This window comes from Ornithodoros turicata, chromosome 9 (assembly GCF_037126465.1).
Source record: "Ornithodoros turicata isolate Travis chromosome 9, ASM3712646v1, whole genome shotgun sequence".
Taxonomy (NCBI): Eukaryota; Metazoa; Arthropoda; class Arachnida; order Ixodida; family Argasidae; genus Ornithodoros; species Ornithodoros turicata.
The window spans coordinates 13,850,537-13,873,265 of NC_088209.1; the positions used below are offsets into that span (position 1 = coordinate 13,850,537).

The window sequence follows — 22,729 nt, forward strand, 5'->3', positions numbered from 1 at the left end:
TGGCGGGAAATTCAAAAAGGTGGGCACGTGACACATTGCGCGTGACGTGTACCACGGCCTTCACGTATCGCGTGAAGAGCGCCGTGCACGTGTTTTATCACGTGCTCACCTTTTTAAATTTCCCTCCCACCTTTTTGAATTTCCCGCCACTCGTTAGCTTGTAACGACCGTAACGACGATGAAGCGATTAAGCCCCCAGGCCGGTTCTACTATCGACTGGCACAGCATACGACACGAGGTGAAGCCGACTTTGTTCGCAGGCTCCAGTGGACAGCAGGACAGAGGCCTCACGAGCGCGCTCCATGCAGGCTGCTTCGTCACGAGCACCCCTTACTTGTTATAACAAAACGCAACAAAAAAAAAAAAGAAGGAAAGAAAGAAGAAAAAGAAGAGGAGAAAAAAAGAATTTCACTACTCCTTTAAAACACTCGACCTCAGCAACGCCACACATATAATGCCTAATCTCTAAATGACGTGGCATAGGTGTTACTCCATCATTTCAGTGTGCGTAGCCATGGATACGAGTTGCCATCAGCTTCAGCCATCAGCAGCCAATAGTAGCCACAAGCTTTCTTTGAAATCGACTGCGACGATCTGCTAAAGCAGACGTTTCCTAAACTCTTCAAGGACAAGCGCCCATATGTCTCACTGTGCATCTTCTACAGTCGTACTGCCTTTCGGCATCACCTTGGCATAGCAGCTCATTGAGACATTCACAATTGCAAAATTTCGGGCCGTTTATATAGCATTTCCACGCCTCAATTGAACATCCTACAAGCAATAAATAAAGCTGGCACTCCTGCATTTCTAAACAAATGCCGTATTCATTCTGTCACACAATATACCTCCTTGCAACTGCAATGTTGTATAAACCCCACGAAACACAGTATAATAGGTATAAAATGGCACAAACATTTTGAGACAAAGCAAAAAAGAAGAAAAGAAATGTACATTCGTCTGAGATTCAACCATAAAATATATAAGCAGTGTAAACGGGAATAGCTAGCTGCCAAAAACACATTTATGCATTTTACAGGTAATCTCATGTTCCCGTCATATTGTGAAATACAGGGGGAAGCATTCACAGTGAGAAAGACTACTTATGTGAAACATGCGTGCTGTAAATAAGTGAACGTACAACTAGGGCAGCTCTTTGGGTGAATTGTTTGGGAAAAATTTTTGGTATCATAGTGCCCAAAACCTTGAGGCCGACTAGCATCGGTGAGAATTACCCTTGGCTCACCAGCATCATATGCTTATAATTAGAGCCTGAAGTTTTAGGGTTTTACCCGATTCTTCCACGAATTTGCACCCCGAATTGAAGGCTGCCTCTTTAGGGTGAAACCCGATTTTTACCCGGCAAATTGCCCTCACTGAGATGTCTGTAGGAATGCACTTACTTACTTGTTTTTGCAGAAAAATGCAGTTACATCACTGTTTGTACCAAACCGCTACAGTTAGTTTGAATAACTGAGCCCGATTTCTCCCCGAATTTAGCGTACTGGAAGTTTGTTCACCCGAATTTGCATGAATTTAGTGCACACGTTTATTTACCCGATTTTTACCCCCCGAATGTAGGAAAAAATATTTCCCGAAAACTTCAGGCTCTACTTATAATTGACTAGCTTTTGCAAAGAGGAAAACAGATTATGCGATAAAAGTGAAATGTCATTTAGGAAATGGCACTTGACAGCAGCATTCACCTGAACAAAAGCATTGCACATGCTTACCAAACTGACAACAGTAATAACAAAATTGCACTTCTGGCATATAACCCTGCCATGACAAAACTCTTTCTCGCAGTGTACTCCCTCTACGTTTGAGTCACTACAAAAGGCTCGTAACAACTTAAAATACACAGAAATAGTACAGCCAAAAATTGGTCCAGAACAGTACGGCACTTCTGAAAGCAGAGACAAGACAGAGGGTTAACTTTCCTAGTTATTCAATGCTTCAAGTTTTCAATGTTACTCAATTTCTCAAGAAAGGCGCTCCACCAAAGTGTCAACAGTACCATTTAAGCACGCAAGCTCGAAGATCCTTGCCAGGCTAAAAGCTTTTCCCAGTCCGCTAATAATTACAGAGATGGCATCTCAACCAACGGCTTTTAACAGGGGCACATAATGCACTTTTGCTGCGAGATGCTGAAAAAAATTGTTGCATGACTTCCGAGACAAACACACAAATATTGCCAATGTCATTTCAGCAGGAAACACATCTAAGTAGCAATTCGACAACGTACATAGCCTCGGATGGAAGTGTCCCTCTTAGGATTCAAGGAAAAAGTAAGATGCATTGCTGGCACGCTAACATTTTGTCCGTTGTTCCTGTTTTTTTTTTGCAGGCCCACTACCTTTAGATAAATGCCAAGGATGCAGTCACGAAGCATTATGTTACGCTATGATAACACTACCATGGAATTTCACAGTGTGAACTACTTCCTGTGTTCTATGTCTACACTTGTCATTGCTTTCAAACAGAAAAATATGCCCGGTATGTCAGCAGGGAATGTGCCTCTTCTAGCAGAGATCATGCCTGGCAGAGATCATGCCTGGTCATTTTGCTCCCCGAAATATATGTATATACTTCCAGGCAAATGTCCTCACATTCATAACAGGAAACACACTCAAAACTTTCACCTCAGTTCTAAAAAAAAAAGACACAGGGAAATGCGTAATCTTTGAACTATCATGCATCAGTATGCACATACATGCATGAATATATGTGAATTTAACTTAAATCATCTGACAAATGCACATTCACACAAAATGGCGTACAGAAGCATCCTGAGCTAGAAGCAGACAGTCTGCCACTGAAAGAAAAACATGCCTCTTCTTATGTATCACACAGGATACAAACCCAGTTAGTTGCTCGCTCTGAGCATAGATTGCATCAGCTGATTGCGTCAGCTGCTTCGAGTCATCATGTTCGCCTAGCTATTGCGCATGAAGTCTACACGTATAAATAGATTCGAGTTACATACATTCCATACACACATTAGCACGCATTCTCCATGGTAACATAACATGATGAGCATTCCTCATATGCTAAACATGGTAAACAGGATGGTGTGCATGAAGCTGCCTTGTATTGCGCACGAAAAATTGAAGTTTGTGAATTTGTGCGAATATACCATTTTCACGTGATGCAATACGCTTCAGGTCGCATAAATGGATTATGGTATGTACAAACATAAAATGCATAGCATATGCCAAAATGTCAGCCGAGGCTGATGACGAAAGGCCCTCTGAAATGTATTGCTACAGGTAACAGAGCATACCATTAGCCTTCCACTGCAATGTCTAACGTTCCTCATCTGTGAACAGCAGCACATCTATACAAGCTGTCAATGAAAACTTACGCATCATAAGTAGAGCCTGATGTTTTAGGGTTTAACACTATTTGAGTTTAACCCCAAATTTGCACACTGAATCGAAGGTTACCTCTCTAGGGCGAAACCCCATTTTTACCCGGCAAATTGCCCTCGATGAGACCTCTCTAGCAATGCACACTAACTTGTTTGGCAGGAAATGCAGTTCGTTGCACTGCAAATACACTGTTTGTACCAAACCAGTACGGCTGGTTTGAGAAACTGAGCCCAATTTCTCCCCGAATTTAAAATACTGAACGTTTTTCCCAACAAAATTTGCATGAATTTAGAGCGCATGTTTATTTACCAGATTTTTACACCCCGAATTTAGAAAAACATATTTCCCGAAAACTTCAGGCTCTAATCATAAGCGTGTAGACCCGTGTGATTGTAAGCCTGTAAGCCTGCCGAGTACCTACACAAGCCAGACTACACAACATCAAACTTGTTAAGTGCTGGATAAACATGTAGTACTTATTTGTGTGATTGCACGAAAAGTCTTTCCCAAAATATTGGGGCACTCAGGAAGGGGACAGGGGGGATTGCACTGTAATAGTTCGTGTCCAATTCACGTCCGTACGGTGCGCAAAATAATGTGTCTAATGTCATGATTTTCATTTGTTAGTGCGAGTATCGTTGTTCGTTGATAGAACTCATTCGATAATTGCAATCTCTCGCGGTCGGCAGGGTTTCTAAGCATTACAGGAAGGCCACACTTTAAACGCTAAGCCAGCAAAATGGCACGCACTTCAACTACACCGCTACGTGACTTTCAGGAACAAGTATAATGACTTCATTACTTTTTTTTTTTTTTTCGGGCATTAGGCAAAGCGTTGCAGCACAAAATATTGATGCGAACTATGGAGGACAATTTTTAGAAGTATTTCCACCCTAAAGGAACCGCAGAACTTCCCAAACACCCCATATACACTTTCTGCCGAAAACGTCTCGAGACGTCAGCGAAAAAAATTGTTTTTCATAGTCCCTTTAAGGTCTCATCAAAGATTACCATCTAACTGACGAACCCTGAAATTTTCAAACAAACATATCAGTTTCTAACAAAAGTACTTTTACCTACGTACGGCGGAGGCTACCTTGCCGCCTGAAATCGCAATACCCGAGCCCCTGCGTGCCCGTATCTCGGACACCGACCTCCCGTTCACGACGGCTCTTTCGCTCGCCCTCGACACCACCGACGTCCCCCGGACGACTCTCGTGGACGCCCTCTCGTGGGACGTCCCGTCCGCCCTGACCGACGAGCTACGGCTGACCGCCGCGCCCCGGCTCCTCAGCTGTTCCGGCAAAGCAGACGACGCGGACGTGGCTCTCCTCCTCCCGCCTCCGACGCGTTCCACGCCGGCCGGACGAGTGTACAGCGGCGTGGAGTCCTGCTCGTACTGCTTGCGGATCTTGCGCGCGAGTTCTCGCTCGAGCAGCTCGGCTTCGTGGAGGCAGTGGCTCACCAGATTGGACTCGGCGTCGATCTCCGCGACAAAGTCTATCACGGTTCCGGCCCTCTCTTCCTCGGGCGACCCTCCGGTGCTGGAAGAGTCTTCGAGGTTTGCGGCGTTGTTGTTCGTCTCTTGCGGAGGCCGTGCCTGCGGAGGGCGGGGGTCGGCTTTTATCGTGAACGGGGGAACGCGCACCACTTGGCCACTGCGAGGGCGAGGGGGGAGGTTCGAGGAACGGCCCGTGTCGATCTTGGGCTGGATGCGACGCAAGCTTTGCTGGTATGGAGAACTGGTAGCAGGAGGGTCTGCTTGCGCAGAAGAGCATGGGGTAGAACAGCTGGCAGACGACTTGGGACGTGCACCTTCGTGTTGAACAGGAATATTATCGATCAGTGAGACATGTCTTATGATGAACGTGCAGTAATGCAGCTTGCTCTGTTAAACTAAAATGAACAGGTATACAATCAAACTCCTTTATAAAGAACACTTTTTTAGCGAAAATACCATTACAGCAAATTTTTTTTGCGGTCCCGCTGGAGCCCTATAGGTCCAATAATGGACATCTTTTTTAACGAAAATACCTTTACTTCAATTTTTTTTGCTGTCCCCTGAGTTTCGTTGTAAATGTGTTTGACTGTATTCTTTGAGCCTTTTCAGCATCTGAGGTTGCTTTACAGAATGTATGTCATGATTGGCAAACTTCACGGATAAAGCAAACCTGGAAGCTTGAAATTAAAAAAAAAAAGAAGAATTGGAAGAGCTCCACAAACAGTCGATGAAAGTGTCTACCGTTCCTGCGCTGTTTTTGTGTGCGGTAAAGAAATACCTTTAGTAACCACAGAAACGTAGAAAATACAGCAAACCAGCGAAGAGAAGTGCCTCAGGACAAGAACCGCAGATATTTTGACTAGAAACTGTTCTTTTCTCCTTTCTTTTCTCGCAGTCCTCATCATTGGCATGTTATTTAAATAGTTAGAGATGATGAGTTAGGGAGCATTGTACGTCAACAACTTGGTGGATAGGAAAAATCCATCCAGACCTCTTAGACAGGGGTGAACAAACTATCCATAAGGTGTGGGATGCTGAAGGAGATTACAGTAATCCCTCGTTACAACGAAGTCGCTTTATTTGAATTATCGCTTTATTCGAAGTTCCCGTGTGTCCAGACTCTGCATTTTACGAAGCGCAAGCCGGCCCGTATGCCCTCAGCTCCCGCATGAACTTAAGGTCTGTTCGATTAGACTTGCACTCCCTGAACCAGTTCTGGGTGGTGCAGGGCCAGTTCTGAACTAGCGCAGCACTAGGCCAGCTCCAGTTCAACGGTGCAACACTAGTGCCACCACGAAACGAATATCGAAGTGCAGCGCTAGTGCAGGCCTTCTGCTGTCAGCGAGTCTTAACACCGCTACGGAATGTGTGTGACATTTCACTCATATGTGCATTGCTGCTTTTTAATTTCGAACACAATGAACTGTTCAACAATTGTGCAAACAGCCATGGAACCTGTGGATTGTGACAGTGAGGACGAAGAATTCGACAACCTGGTAACCATGATAGTGTTGAATCTTCTGCGAACTGCCAGGAACCGTATACCAATGAACTGTAGTGAATCGTTATTTTGACTTCTAATTCAAACGTCTCTTCCGGCTCTCTCGGGATACGTTCGAGAGTTTACACGAACTATTATCTGCCTTGTGTCGTCTGCTGCCATTGCCGCCATTACTCTGCACTACCGTTGAACTGACCCCTGCAGGAGTGCAGAGTTTCTTCGCACTAGGGCTACACTCGGCGTGCACTGGTTTGAAACGAACGAAACAGTGCAGCGGGCGCTCGGCTGCACCGCCGGAACTGGTTCAGGCAGTGCAGGCCTAATCGAACGTATCTTTAGTCGCGGACTCGCGGAGCGGTGGAGACGCTGGGCAGCGTTCTCTGCAAGCGTCCTTTCCCTCGTAGAAAAGAGATGAAAGGCGAAAGTTTCGCACCTTCTTCTCTTTTCTGCACAGAAAGGGTAGCACGCGCATTCCACTTCGCTCGATCGGCGTCTTGCTCTCCGCGCAGTTTCCGCGTTTTCCAATGACTCCACCGAAGATCCTACGGAAGTGTATTACGCTCAGGCAAAAAGTCGCGCTAATTAGAGACGTTGAAAAAGCTACTATGGCTTTCGTGGTAGAAGCTAGCAGCAGCTAAGATCGCAAATTGCGTCGTGCACGCCGGATTTTCCAGGGGTCGTGTGCACGACGAACAAGAACGCGCCCCAGACAGAGGACTGCGACGATCTCTACAGGCGAGTGCATGAGCTCGTCAGACAGGAGGTGGACGACTCTCCACCATTGCTGCATGGCTGCCTCGGCATCAACCGAAGGTAACAGACTTTCTTATGGAAAAGTGAATAAATGGCGACGTCTATCTTCATTTTGAGGAACACGCTCTGTTTTTCTTCCATCAAGCAGGTAGGTGGATTTGTATTTCGAGTTTTCGGTTAAGCTGTGCTTCCTCTCAGTGCGTAGTTTTTCTGCGTCCCCGACGGGTACGCATCAACGAGGTTACGCTGTATTCTATTTTACGTGAAGCTTACAAATAAATCGAATCCTTCGCATATCCCTTGTTCAGTTGCAGAAAAATCCCGTAGATGTCATGTTTTTCGCACCTGCAAAGTTAGAAATTCTGGTTTGCTGAGAAACAAATTTTTCCACCGCAGATACCTAGGGGCTTCAACGATGCCAGTGATGAGGACCGTGCACAGAAGTACAGGCCCTGTTCGATATTATGGGCGGCCCTCATTGTGAAGCACTACCCTTAACTTCAGCCATGTACTATAACTAGAGCCTGAAGTTTTCGGGAATTTTTTTTCCTCTAAATTCGGGGAGTAAAAATCGGGTAAATAAACATGTTCTCTAAATCCACGCAAATTTGAATGGAAAAACTTCCAGTACGCTAAATTCGGGGGGGAAATAGGGTTCAGTCACTCAAACTAACTGAACTGGTTCGGTACAAACGGTGATGTAACTGCGTTTGCCACCAAACAAGTTAGTGCGCAGCCCTACAGACTGAGGGCAATTTGCTGGGTAAAAATTGCGTTTCACCCTAAAGAGGCAGCCTTCAACTTGGGGTGCAAATTAGGGAAAGAATCGTGTTAAACCCTAAGACTTCAGGCTCTAGCCGTAACACGCGTTGCAGTACGATAAATACAGAAACCTCACCAAGATCGCCTCCTGCAGATGCCGACACGGAACGTATTCTTGCCTGCGCTCCCATCCTTATTCCTCTCCCACTCTCGAATATTTTCTTCTTTTCCCTTTGACCGGCAGCTGACTGCTCACGCCCAGAGTCCGACGATGACTCCTTGTAGCTCTCCAAACTTTCAGACATGATTCCACTCTGCTGCATCTTATTCTCTTTGATGCGTTTCACATCTTGGCCACCAGGTGCCTTGTCAGTCCCGTTGCCCGCCACTGGGGGTCTTGCGCTGCCGTCTACGCACGCCTCCGTTGCTTGCTGCTTGTCTGTCGTTTCACCCTCTGACGTGCGGGGTGATGAGCCCTTCTTGGATGAACGAAGTTTCCGCGTCGGCGTGGGGCTCTCTGGTGGGTCTGCATCGGACTTCCTTCTCGATTTCTAAAGGGGAGGGACAGAACTCTTACTGTACCTACAGTGAAACCCGCGTATAACGATACTGACGGTAATCGCGAATTCCATCGTTATACGGGGTACATCGTTAAACGAGGGCTGACCTAAATAGCGCATCCCTCGAAAGAAAGAAAAAAAAGAACAGACGCAAAGAAAAAACGCGAAGCTGTGTGACATCGCACTGGCTTGGGAAAACAGCGACCAGAACTCGTGGAGAGAATCAGGGAACATATCGGACATCTTCTGGCAACACTACACGTCACCATTCCGCAAGTCTGCTTCACCTAGCGCCTGCGTGCTTTAGGAGAAGCTTGCTTTAGAACGCTCGCGCGACTCGCGGGTTTAATTATTTTGATACGAATTTCGGATGATACTAATTCTTTCCGCTACCCCGTGAGATTTGTATAATCGAGATTGTACTGTATCTTAACGCGGTGAAAATCGCCGCGAGGTTACGTGCACAAGACAGCGTCCCACATCATTATACGAGTACTCGGAACCGCGACCTCCATCGCTGTACGCGGGCGTTTCCCCATAGAAACAACGTATATTTTGACGGTAAAATCATGAACCATCGTTTTACGAGGGATATCGTTATACGCGATATCGCTATCCACGGGTTTTACTGTATTAGGCGTGTAATAATTTCTAGGAAATTTTTGTGAAAAAGACAATAAAGATGCTATATAAATGCTGCACATGGTTAGGGCCCTGTGTCCCAGAGTTTAACCCGGTGAAACCCGTTTCTACCCCAACTCCCACCCAATTTGTACCGGCTCGGGTGACCGTCACTCTGGGTAAGACTGGGTAAGACCAGAAATCACTGAAGCGCAATCTCTGCCACATATATGTGGGACCTTGTGTTTTCGGCTTTTATGTTTTTTGAAAACTGGGGGGTAAAAATTGAATTGGGTTTCCGGATAGCAGGGTAAAGTCAGCTAATATAGAATAGAATCAGGCGATAGTGGAAGCTTGAGAACAAATTATTGCCCTTGAATCTGTAATTTAATCTCTGATCTCTGTCCCTACAGATCTCTACAGAGATCATAGATTAACACACATGGATTAACACACATGGAACACAACAGAGATTAACACTGATGGCCACACTATTCACAACATTAAAGGACATCTGCCATTACTCACACCAACCTGCTGTATTTGCTAGACAACTAGCTTATTTCGTTCTTCTATGGCATCTACTTTGGTCTATATCACAGTGTCATCAGCATAGAGTTTGATAGATGTACCACTGTTACATATATCACTCCAGTCATTTACATATAGCAGAAACAATAGGGAGGCCTATGACGCAGCCCTGAGGAACTCCTGAAGAACCCGGTAATGTCTGGGATGTACCGTCTGGCAGCTGAATATATTGGGAACAGCCAGTCAGATGGGCCTCGAGCCATTTAACGAGTTGGACATTGTGAAACAAATTGTTTATAAATCCAGAAATATTCGGTCAGTCTGTCCATTACGGTCGACGACAGAGGACAAATGGTGTGTTAATTCTATTAGCTGGGAAGCAGTAGATAGACCTTTTGGAAAACCATGCTGTTTTGGAGAGAGGATAATGTTTCTTTCGAGAAATGTCTTAATATGCGTGCATAATATATAGGGTGTCTCACCTAAAGTGATAAAAAATTGTAATGGCAACGTGGCCAGAGGATTGTGGGACTTTGGCAATTACCTTCTGGAAACTTTTGCCGCCATTTAGGAAGGCTTTGGACAGTTTTTAATTGAGGGAAATTTATTCTTTCTATCGAGCTTTGAAAATTGCCAAGCAAACCTCACTTTTTTTTAGAGAGAAATATGAAGCCCCTCATGGATAACCACAGACCCAACAGAAACTATGCACAATATTGCAACAGAAATAATAGAAAAAAATCAGTAAAAATTCTAATTTAGCCCCGCCTGCTTGATTGTCACAAAGAATCGCGCATGGAAGTTGTGGAGATAGGAGGAAGTATTCCCACCTCTTGTTTTACCTTTCTTTTGCCCTGCTGGTGACAACCGTCTTATCACAAAGAAGGCAAAACAAATGCAGGCGGGGACACTTTCTCTTTCAGACGCACATTTCGCGTGCCCTTCTTTGCGACAATCAAGCAGGAGGGGCCGAAGCGGAATTTTTACTGATTTGTTTCAACTATTTCTGTTGCGATACTGTGCATAGTTTTTGTTGGGTTGTAAAAAAAAAGTGAGGTTCGCTTGTCAATTTTCGAAGTTCATTCGAAAAAATAAATAAATTTCCTTGAGTTAAAGTTGTCCAAAGCCTTCCTCAGTGGTGGCGAAAGTTTCCAGAAGGTAATTGCCGGAAGTCCCACAATCCTCCGACGAGCACGTCGCCAGTTAGAATTTTTTATCACTTCAGGTGAAACAACCTGTATGTTCCAAGGTTTCACAACAGGTACTGAGATATTGGTCTGTAATTAGAAACCATGCGTGAATCACCTGACTTATAAACAGGAATAATTTTACCAATTTTCAGTCCAATTGAAGTGCTCCAGTAGACAATGATTTCCTAAAGATGATAGATAAATATGTAGCATTTAAGAAATGAATTTGGTAAATTGTCTGGACCCTCAGATTTTTGTGCATCTAGTTTCAGCAGTAGATTAAAAATGCCTTTCTCTGTCATATCAGGGCTATGCAGATAAAGAACAGGGCTAGAAGAGCACGAAACAGGGAGTGATTCATCGTCTGTAGTAAACACAGAATGATGGTATACAATTTTTCTTTGGAGACAGGTATGGCCAAAATGTCTGGGGCTTTTTTCTCATAAAATTAACGAGAGTGGTGTCATAAAACTTGTACCGCTTGTGTTAGTACTGCAGCACAGACAATTTCGTAAAGCGAACTTCACTTCACGCATGGAAGCATAAGGTGAAGCCCACTTTCGGGGTGCTGTTGTTCACATTCAGGGAATAGTCGAATATTCAGCATACCGAATGTTGAATATTCGGATTCGTGAATCAAATAGTTCGAGCATTTCATATATTTGATTCGAATTCGAAAACTTGAATATTCGCAGACACCTACTTTTAACACAAAACCGTTTTTTTACACCTTCATTTGTACCTGCCATTTTTGTACCTGACAAAATGCAGTCCACTGCAGCTCAGCACTGTCTTACGTACTGGTTGTGCAAGTGTAGTTCTTGAAAAGTTCGGTAGCATTAAAATATCTGGTAAATACCAGTAAATACCGGTGCAAATGTTAGTGCAAAACTTTATGGGCAAATATACAATCAACCCACAGCCAAGAAAGCAGCATCCTGTGCATCAAATGCTCCCCTTATTAACATACAGGTGATAAGTTATTACGTCCTAGTTGAAACGCAGAAACCAGTATAGTTACTCACCCTTCGCAAGCTAGACAGCCTAGGAGGTGGTGCTATTGGCTTCTCAAACTCAAAGACAATGACAGCCGCTAAAAAGGAACAGAATAGAAAAATTCACACTAGCACGAAAAAACAATCATTGAATATTTCTTACAACCTACCATCCTTGATTTTCTTTTGCAGCTGTGCCGACAAAGAAGCCCAACCTTTGCAGTGTGCCACTCGATTTGCATTGTGTATTAGAAACCGTTCGCACTGCCTCTGGATTTTATGAAGAAGGTCTATGAAGTTCTGCAACAGCATGCCACAGGACATTAAAATGGGCACAACCACCTTCAACCTCCATGAGATTTTTCATCCATTATTAGGATGCTATCATTATTAAGAGTAGGCAGTGCCACAAGGAATCGTTCAATTTGCATAAAAGATGTATCAACTGTTCGATTTCCATGTTCTTGGGAGATCAGCTAGGCTAGATCGTCTGTATGAGGCCCTAGAAACCTTCCTACAGAGAAAATGGTTAAAATTTGGGCTGTACGATATTTCATACTTTGAAAGCGATGAAAACCTCCGTGTCAGGAAACAAACAAACAGATGACACAACGTATAAACGAAACACACAAACAGCTCGAGTCCTGCTACAAACTCATGTGAAGGTCGACATGACGTATCGGTGAGCTCGAACATGCTGCACATTAGCGCACTCGCCAGATAACATCACACCTGCTATGTTTACAAGTGTGATGCTATCCGCTGAGTGCACTAACCTGCGGCACGATCGCGTTCCATCGCGCCACGTTCGGCAATGTGGCTTCACCTAATGCATACGTGCTTTAGGAGATGCTCACTTTAGAAAGAGAATGGAAGGCACGTGCTAGGCCTTTTGAATCATCTCGCCCATTTCGGTAGCATTGGCCAAAAACGAAGAGAAAAAATCGCTACGAAAGACCTCTTTCACTGACAGTAATGGAAAATGAATAGACACCGTCTATTTTCTTGCCTAAATTTTTATTTTGGTGTAATTCTTTTGATACAAATTTCGGATGATACGAATGTTTTCCGCTGCCCCGTGAGATCCGTATCATCGAGATTCCGCTGCATTATTCACCTGACGGCCCATCTTTTAACACATTTTGCGCACGTTTTTCAAGTCGTCTCGTTAATACATCGTGTAATTTGTACATCCCCACCTTTGCGTCATTTTTTGGCAAAAAAAAAGTGCGCAAATTACGCGAGTAAATACATAACGGTAACTGGTATTTGGTTGTCCTTTCGCTATTTCGCCATTCGGATAATTCGGACATTGGTCGCAGGCCCCATGAGATTCGAATTAATGAGGTGTTACTGTAATCAGCAAGCTCGAAAGAGCTCTGCCAAGAGGAAGCTCATGAAGATTAGCTTGTCGGATTTTGCGATTTCTACAGAAGTAGGAGGAAAGGGCTATGTACGCGATTTTGGTTAGGTAAGCTCGGGGATGTGGTGTGAAGACAACGAAGACAGGCAATGGTGTGAGTGGCAATCAGCGGTAGTATGCACTGTGTGCTCATAATTAAAGGAGCTCTGCTTTCTTCTGTTGCCTGCCACCAGGAGCCCTAATAGATGTTGGCTTTAAGATTATGTCACAAATAATTGGCCATGAACTTCACCCAAACATTTTCTACGATGATGCTGAACAGTAAGAAGAACCCAAGTATGTCGCAGTAGCACCATTTACTTCTCATTTGGGAGCGACTGCAAAATCAAGTTGATATCATTTTCTTACCTGTGTCCACTCACACTCAGGCCCGTCCTCCGGCAAAATCTCACCAATGCGAATGTAAGCGAGACATGCCACATCAGGTGTCAACAGTTCCACGGATGAGAGAATAGTGTCTTCCAGTGCCGTCACATTCCAACTTTGTCCCTAGTAGCAAAACAAAAGGGAGCAGGTGAACAACTTCTGCATTGTAACTTTCACTTCTGCCACTATTTCACGTAGCACCTATGCACGGAGGCTTGGTAACGACAAAAACTCTAAATCGTCGCGCCAATGACGGAGCAGGGGATTTGTCTTTACACCATTTTTCTCGGGACAGTTCCGGAACAGCAAAGCCATGGTTGTGCAACCCAAGTTGCACAGCCGACCACTCCACAAGCGATTTCTTTATTCAATTTACAGTGAAACCCGCGCATAACGATATTGAGAGTAATCGCGAATTCCATCGTTATACGGGGTACATCGTTAAACGAGGGCTGACCTAAATAGCGCGTCCCCGAAAAGTCGCGCGCCACCCCGCGTGTAGCAAAAGAAAAAGAAACAGATGCTAAAAAAACGCGAAGCTGTGTAACATCGCACTGGCTTGGGAAAACAGCGACCAGAACCCGTGGAGGGAACCAGGGAGCATATCAGGACAACTTCTGGCAACACTACACGTCACCATTCCGCAAGTCGGCTTCACCTAACGCCTGCGTGCTTTAGGAGAAGCTCGCTTTAGAACACTGTCGCGCGACTCGCGGGTGGAAAGCACGTGCTAGGCCTTTTTGAATCATCTCGCGAATTTCAGCAGCATTGACCAAATACGGAGACACAAAAGCGTTACCACCTACCTCTTTCACTGACAGTATTGGAAAATGAACAGTCACTGTTTATTTTCTTGATTCAATTTTTATTTCGGTTAAATTCTTTTGATGTGAATTTCGGATGATACGAATTTTTTCCGCTACTCCGTGAGATTTGTATAATCGAGATTCTGCTGTATCTTATCGCGGTGAAAATCGCCGCGAGGTTACGCGTACGGGACAGTGTCCAACATCGTTACACGAGTACTCGGAACCGCGGTCTCCATCGCTGTACGCGGGTCGTTTCCCCATAGAAACAATGTACATTTTGACGGTAAAATCATGAACCATCGTTTTACGAGGGATATCGTTATACGCGACATCGCTATCCGCGGGTTTCACTGTATTTATTTATTATTCAAGCAAGCTTTATTCTTAATAGATACGAGAGACTGAGTTCGGTGTCAGATCTTTACTACAAAGCGGATTTGGAGAATTTGGTCAATAGACGTAAAATTGCAAGACTCGAGACTTTATTTCTTATCCTCAAAAATAAGCTTGATATTAATAGGGAACGGTACATTATGTTTCACGAAAAGAGATCTATTCGTAGTGTCCACGCTCTGCATTTAAAGCCATACCAATGTAGAATAGACGCGTTTAAATTATCTTTTTTTTTCCCAGGACGGTAGAGGAATGGAATAGCCTACCGTAGGAGGTTGTCACAGCGAAGACTGTAGTTCAGTTTCTGTCGTTGCTGTCAGGGCAGTTGGCATAGATGTATAATTCTGTCATTTGTTCGGTTTTGTTGTCTTTTCCCATTCCTACTTAGGCTTCCAGGAGGAAGTCAGTAGTATTTCAAATAAATAAATAAATAAATTTCTCCTGCAACTCCAGGCACTACCTGTCAATCACGTGGCTCCTCCTTCCAAGCGCGTCCAATCAGAACGACCGTCTGCCATGCACAACTTCCATGACGAAACTTTGTGTCAGTTGTTGCACCGGCAGTACGCGGGACGATGTCACCGATAAGAAATTATGGAAGTCGCAGCGGATTGAAGTCTCAACGGGTGGAAGTTGCAGTGCGATTGGACGAAAATTAAATGGACGGTCACCTCCCATTTAACAGCGTGAGAGAAACAAGCACGTTTCCCCACATTATGTGGCAATGCGCGACATTATACCTAGGGCCTGACTTTTTAGGGTTAAACCCGTATCCGCCCGATATTTACCCCCCGAACGAAATCTGTAAAATTCGGGTTTAACCCGAATCTACCCGAAAACATCCGGGTCGCGTGGCACACTCATAAGCGTGCATTAAAATAAAGTTTGATAACATTGCTAAACATTAGCTCCATGTTAAGACAAATTTTTATTAAACAAATAAAAATCACCCGAATGCACCCGAATTCCTGACGACAGAATATGCCGTAACGGGATTTAACCCGAATACACCCGAATTTTCAAATGACCCGAAAAAGTCAGGCCCTAATTATACCTAGGGCCTGACTTTTTCGGGTTTTATTTTTGGCCAAATTCGGGGGGTAAATATCGGGTGATATTTTTCATTTGAAAATTCGGGTGTATTCGGGTTAAATCCCGTTACGGCATATTCTGTCGTCAGGAATTCGGGTGCATTCGGGTGATTTTTATTTGTTTAATAAAAATTTGTCTTATCATGGAGCTAATGTTTAGCAATGTTATCAAACTTTATTTTAATGCACGCTTATGAGTGTGCCACGCGACCCGGATGTTTTCGGGTAGATTCGGGTTAAACCCGAATTTTACAGATTTCGCTCGGGGGGTAAATATCGGGCGGATACGGGTTTAACCCTAAAAAGTCAGGCCCTAATTATACCTTGCCTAGGGCGAGAAAGCCGTCGCTCTTCAGTACTTGATCGAATTCTCGAGCCATCAGAGCAACGCATTCGTGGAGCAGCTGGTTCACAAGCGCCAGGATGGGCTCTGCCCAGCGCACACGGGGCATTGTTACCGAAAGTCGCTCGCAGTTGAGGGCCACTTCAATAGCTGTTTGCGAATTCTGTAATGGATGCACAAAATGTTTAATTTGTAGTCCTCTCTTCACACTGCAAGTCAGGAAACTTTCGTAGCACAGTTCTAGGTACGCATGCACGTGACAATATGTGGAATATACGGTAATTCTCAAAACTTTTTTGTGACATCAATCAAGAAGGACCATAAAAGGCAAATGCAGTAAAGGGTGAACCGCATGGCACGAAAAACTGGCCAAAAACTGGCCGAACCGAAATCGGGACCGAACTTTTTTCTGTGCATCACCGCATGCTACCGAAATGCACCCCGAATTTCGGCCGAAGACTTCTGGCCTTGGGGAACATCGCCTTTCAACCATCCAGGTCAATGAGATAATCCCTGTATTCATAGGGGTAGAAGTCGCACACACGGCAACAGTAAGCCCGATTGTTACGTCATCGTTGCTATGGTTCTCCTTCCGGCTGAATAGCCATTGGATGCTCCTACTTTTTCGGTTGGCGTCACTTCCCATTTCAGAGGAGAAATCTGGCTTGGCCAGATCCGGCCGAATTCGGCACGGAATTCTGTTCTCCGAAAAAAGTTCGGTCCCGAATTCGGTTCGGAAAGAATTCGGATGCTTTTCGGGCCATGCGGTTCACGCTTAAAACTGTGTTTATTCGATATCGGATATCTCGAAACATCGGTTAAATCTAAAGTTCCCCGTGTCGCGGAATTATCTCCTACACATGCCATGCATTTGTCACTGCATATCTCGAAGGGTTTTCAAGACAAAGTTTGGATATCAAGATACATACTTTAAGCATACTAACGAGCTGTGTGTACAGGGTGTTACCCTATAAAAGTCTACTCGTGCCGCCATGTCATATTCGCCAATTACTCAATGCAGGTGGCACATTGTGCGATCTTTGTGTAAAGCTCATAAGGACATTTAACCTTGGTAAATTTCGAAGTGATTGGGCACCGCAGCACGAAGTTATAACTCAAAACGTGCAATTCCCATAGTCAAAACAAACAAGATGGCGGCGTTGAGAAGAGCACTTGACATGCTGCTCCCCACACGACAACGTGTCGCATATCCTCCCAGCCGGATGGAGCTGCAGTTTTCATTTCAGTTTCGTGTAACTGTCGTATTTTGCTCAGAAGTAAGCAACGTGAGGAACGAAAAATGCCGACGCATACTCAGCAGACGACACCCAAAAGGGATGTCGTCTGCTAACTGAGAGGCGCCATCTTGGCTGTTTTGACTACGGGAACCTCACGTTTTCCGCTATAACTTTGCGTTACGGTGCTCGATCACATCGATATTTACCATGATGGAATGTCCTTATGAGTTTTATACGTAGGCAACACATTGTACCTCCTGCATTGAGTAATTGGCGAGCACGGCATGCCGGCGCGGGTAGACTTTTATAGGGTAACACCCTGTATTTGGCTGTATACTAAGAAGAGACGTACTCACCAGTCCTTGCAGTGTTGCGCGATAGCATAGCTGATGGATCTGCTCAGGAGCAGAAGCAAATGCCCTGTGAGGCCACACGCGCACAAAGTGCCGCCCTATCCACTGAACTGCTCGTCCCTGCAGTTCCTGCAGGCCACATGAGGGTGCCATCTGCAGGCACTCTGTCACTCCTACAATGCACTGGTTGCATGGCTGAAGGAGGAAGCAAGGATTCAGTTAGAATGTCAATCTCAGCTTCGTCGAGCACTGCCAGGATTTTGTTGTCCATTGAGCATGCATAGAGCCTGAAGTTTTAGGGTTTTTACCCTATTCTTCCCCGAATTTGCACCCCGAATTGAAGGTTGCCTCTTTAGGGTGAAACCCGGTTTTTACCAGGCAAATTGCCCTCTCTGGGATGTCTGTAGGAACGCACCAACTTACTTGTTTGGCAGAAAAATGCAGTTACATCACCGTTTGTACCAAACTGCTACAGTTAGTTTGAATAACTGAGCCAGATTTCTCCTTTAGCGTAATGGAAGTTTTTTCACCCGAATTCGCATGAATTTAGTGCACATGTTTATATACCCGATTTTTACCCCCCAAATTTAGAAAAAAATATTTCCCGAAAACTTCGGGCTCTAAGCATGCAACAGCACAATAAGTGGTGATTAAAAGATTGAAAAACCGGGAGACACGGGACACGTCGGCGAACACGAAGAAGTTCTCAAACACAGTATACGGTTTAATAACATGAAGCCTCAAAAATACCCAACAATTCCCAGAGGGCAAAGAGAGAGAGAGAAGGAAAGGTCTTTTTACACAGTTCCCGCGTTGCGTTATCTCCGCAGCCGCTTTCAGAAGTCTTTTCAATTTATCCTTTTCCTTGGACAAAACCACGGTTTGGTTGAAAACAGGCTGACAGTTAGTGCACTGGCGAAGATGCTCAATGAGCTTGCTAGAGGTATGGATCTTTTGTAAGCTTAGCTGGTGTTCTCGAAGGCGTTCGTCCAAGCAGCGTCCAGTCTGTCCCACATGACAAAAACCACAATTTAAAGGAATAGAATGAACCACAGTACGTGTGCATGATACAACTGCAGACTTAAGCATGAACCGTATGGTCCGAAAAGCGTCCGAATTCTTTCCGAACCGAATTCGGGACTGAACTTTTTTCGGAGAACAGAATTCCGTGCCGAATTCAGCCCGATCTGGCCAAGCCAGATTTCTCCTCCAAAATGGGAAGTGACGCCAACCAAAAAAGTAGAAGCATCCAATGGCTATCCAGCCGGAAGGAGAACCATAGCAATCCTCAATGTCCTCCTACCAAGCTGCTCCCTTCCATAGTCCTTCCCCATAGTGATTATAGCTGCCGAATTTTCGGCACCTGTTCTTGGCGCAAACTATTAAAAATGTCAAAAGTACCCGAACTTCACAAGACATACAAATGCCAAAAAAACACACGCCAAATCTACCCAGGAAAAAATGACAAAAATGTGGAACCCTAGTTGCACCGGCCTGTGTGGAAAAATTAGCGACATACAGTTTTTCAACACTGTGCCACATCATGTTTGAATGTTGTCCTGAATGCCCTAATACACATGTTTTATTTTGGTCTGGTCCAATCAAGTGAAGATTGCTTTCAGCATTAGCTCTAAGTCGATTTGTTATGACAGAGGTTGACACAATCGATGAATCAGCACATACCTTGTGAAAGAAGTGGCAGTAGTTCATACGAATGTGAGACAACACCACAGCCTTCAAGCTGCCCAACGCTAAAAAGTCCGCGAGTAAAGCTACTTCGGCAACATGCACGTCTTTGGGTAGAACTGATGCTCCCCCGTAGATGTGCTGCAGAGCGAACTGCACGGCGGCGTGAGTGAACCTAGGAGAAGAATGAAATTGCTTAGATTACGATAAAAAAGATGAAGCAGACGTAGAAAGTCATTGGGATCAAGGATCTTCCTAGAACCCCCCCCCCCACCTTAACACTCCACCAAAATATACCTCCCAAAAAGATTAGAGAACCCCAGAAAGCCAGCAGATACATGTGTAACATCCCACCCCCACCCCCTACAGGACTCCATCACCCCCTCGATGAAAAATACGATGCAAATTCCTGATGGTGATGACCCCACAGCATGCCATCGAGTGTGGTAAGATTGATATAGCAAAAACAAGGGCAAGGTTTCAGTGTGTTAAAGGGGCACTAAAATGCGAAAATGCTAAAATGGAAGTCTGTGTTTCAATTGGGACAGTTCAAACAAAATTAGTTCACATAACGCTACCGTTCAGAAGAAAAACGCAATGAAAACACAGACATACAGATGACCTTGAACCTGTACATTGAGTACAAGTCGTTTCCTGTTTCTTAGGCCCACTTGAACCCGTCCCTGATCCTAGGCTGGCTCATTGTTGCCAGCAATATTGCACTCAGTCAAGAACAATGGTGATGGAAGCATATACGAAGAGGGGAGTCAAGTCCTGTAGATCACATAAACAAAATACAGAAACCGACACTGAAGATTTTTGTTTAGGTTTAATTTGGTACCTGAGGAAGCGTGGACCTCCACGCGAAAGCTTGTACAAATTAAACTTAAACAAAAATCTTCAGTGTCGGCTTCTGTATTTTGTTTAAACAATGGTGATGCAGAGAAAAGTCACTATCGTGGCTCTCCATCCAAGATCTGAGAGGCCCAGTGTCCTCTTTTGCTATGATGTCAACCCGATCATAATCCTCTAAGAGAGCGTTGAATTGAAACCCACACGAGGCTATGCTCATTGAGTTCACAGGTTGCCCGACATCCTCCTAGAGAAAAAAACTCCCACATAATAGTGCGCACCGGTAGATAATGCGCAGTGCCCTTTTGCAAAACTTTTCTCAGTGCATGACACGTGCATCACATACATTACCATTACCGAAACATACGGTAGTAAAAAAGTGTCCGTAAAGCTGCACTTACCCTTCTAAATTGACACATTCACATTTTTTGTCCTCCTCAGAACTATCCTTGAACAGCGAGTGAAAAAAGTCACTTCTGGAAGCTAGTATGCACCTAGAAAAGATGAGACTGATGATAAAACTCTTCTGCATGAACCCTTGAATTCCCACTACAAACCAAGACACACATCTTCAGAATTCTATCTAGTTGATGCTGTTATGATGCCTGATTATAATGTCTATTTTATGTCATTATAATGGAACCCTGTCTCACATACCAAATTCTCCCAAAATATTGTTTCCGAATGTGATGCAGAAGTACTGCAAAATTAATTTGATTTTATGTAGTATGACATTAAAGTGCATGCAATACTATGCCCCCCCCCCCCCCCCCCCCCCAATCTGGCAACACTGCTCTTCCAAGTTCAATCTCCGTCTCCTCACTTCAGCTGCTGATACTCTTCAGATGTTGGGAGGAGAGCAGCAGAGACTGAGAAAGTGCGCACACTGTTCCTAAAAGGCAGTGTCAAGAGCTTATAGTGATATCAACTGCCTCTAGGGGAATACAAAACCCAAAACGTTAGAGCTGTGCGAATATTCGAAATTTCGAGTACGCATCGCATCAAACCAAATATCTGATGCTATTCGAACGCTATTCGCAATCTATTTTCAGTGTTCGAAATTTTTGAACATTTTTCGAATACAACTGATGCGAGGTATCGCCATTCTGCACATGGGCTTCACCTCATTGCATGCAAGCGTTAGGTGAAGCCCACTTCACGTTACCGCCACTGTTTTCTTGGTTCCGTACTGCAAGTCAGCTTCACATCGTTACATTCGAAGCCCACTTCACACTGCTTACAGTATTCTGTCACTAAAGTTTACAACTGTGAGCTCATGGTCAACATTGTACTCTGGACTTTCACGTCTCACTGGGCTTTCGTATGGACTCTGTCCGTGCAACAAGTGTCCGACATACAACCTGCACTTCGACTTCGTGGAAGTCGGCATTAACACTGTCAGGTACAGTTATTGTGAGGGTGCGTGCCCTGCCCACACGAGATGGTGGAAGCACAGAGTATGCAGTGCTATGTGGCACGTTTTAACAGATACACATTTCAAGAGTGAGTGACAGCAGACGAACGCACAAAGGTGACATTGAGCTCATTCATTTTCCCGCCTACTCTATAATTCGACCCAAAGATAACTCAATAAAATTTTGCGCTCCAGTCAGGGTCAAATTAACGGAAGTCTACTGTGTCGTGTAACCACGTACACGATTTTGTAGCAATGTGTGCATACATCCGAATAAAATATTATCCGAGTGTAGCAATAAACACTGTGAAGCGTATGCAATGTAACGTCATGTGGTGCTTGTGACTACAAATCGTGGGGAATGCATGTTTGATCAATATGTCTGCCTCTACCCAAAAGGCCGCTTCCTGGACAGAAGACAAAGTACAGTAACCCGATTCCACCCCAATTTCAGATTTCAAAATAGCAGCAGATTTTCCCCTCCCAAATCCGAGAAGGCCGTTTAATCTGAAATAGTCACACCTTATTTATATATCAAGAACGACGCAACCATGATACAGACTATCCTTGCGTTTGCTGACCAAGAGCGAGGGATGCTCCGCCTCCTGGATGTCGGCCAATAGGAGAACACACTACTCTCGCCTAAGAGATCGTGCAGCGGTACTGTTGTTTCATGTGTCGTAAAGCTTCTGCCATGGTGCACCAATCAAACCAACGGCTTCGCTGTCCACCACCATGGGAACGACATCAATGGACCAGTCAACGGATGGTGAAGTCGTTGGTTAAATAGGTTAGATCGGTGCGCCACTGCAGAAGCCTTGCGGCACGTGAAACAATGGTAACGATGCGCCATCTCTTAGGCGAGAGCAGAGGAGTTCTCCTATTGGCCGACATCCAGGAGGCGGAGCATTCCCTCACTCTTGTTCAGCAAACGCAAAGATAGTCCCGATAAATCCCTTTAATGCGCAAAATAGAAACA

General features: G+C 44.7%; 1 protein-coding gene across 1 annotated transcript in view; it reads right to left on the minus strand.

Moving 5' to 3' along the window:
- Positions 1 to 723: 723 nt before the first annotated feature.
- The window catches only part of LOC135368161 (uncharacterized), a 33,315-nt gene continuing 11,309 nt past the window's right edge, over positions 724 to 22,729 (minus strand). The window contains exons 6-14 of the mRNA XM_064601281.1: positions 20,738 to 20,830; positions 19,482 to 19,659; positions 17,802 to 17,993; positions 16,188 to 16,370; positions 13,554 to 13,694; positions 11,953 to 12,082; positions 11,813 to 11,880; positions 8,022 to 8,436; positions 724 to 5,183 (exon numbers count right to left, since the gene is read on the minus strand). Coding sequence (XP_064457351.1) covers positions 4,441 to 5,183; positions 8,022 to 8,436; positions 11,813 to 11,880; positions 11,953 to 12,082; positions 13,554 to 13,694; positions 16,188 to 16,370; positions 17,802 to 17,993; positions 19,482 to 19,659; positions 20,738 to 20,830 — 2,143 coding nt within the window. The 3' untranslated portion in view covers positions 724 to 4,440. The remainder of the gene's footprint in view (positions 5,184 to 8,021; positions 8,437 to 11,812; positions 11,881 to 11,952; positions 12,083 to 13,553; positions 13,695 to 16,187; positions 16,371 to 17,801; positions 17,994 to 19,481; positions 19,660 to 20,737; positions 20,831 to 22,729) is intronic.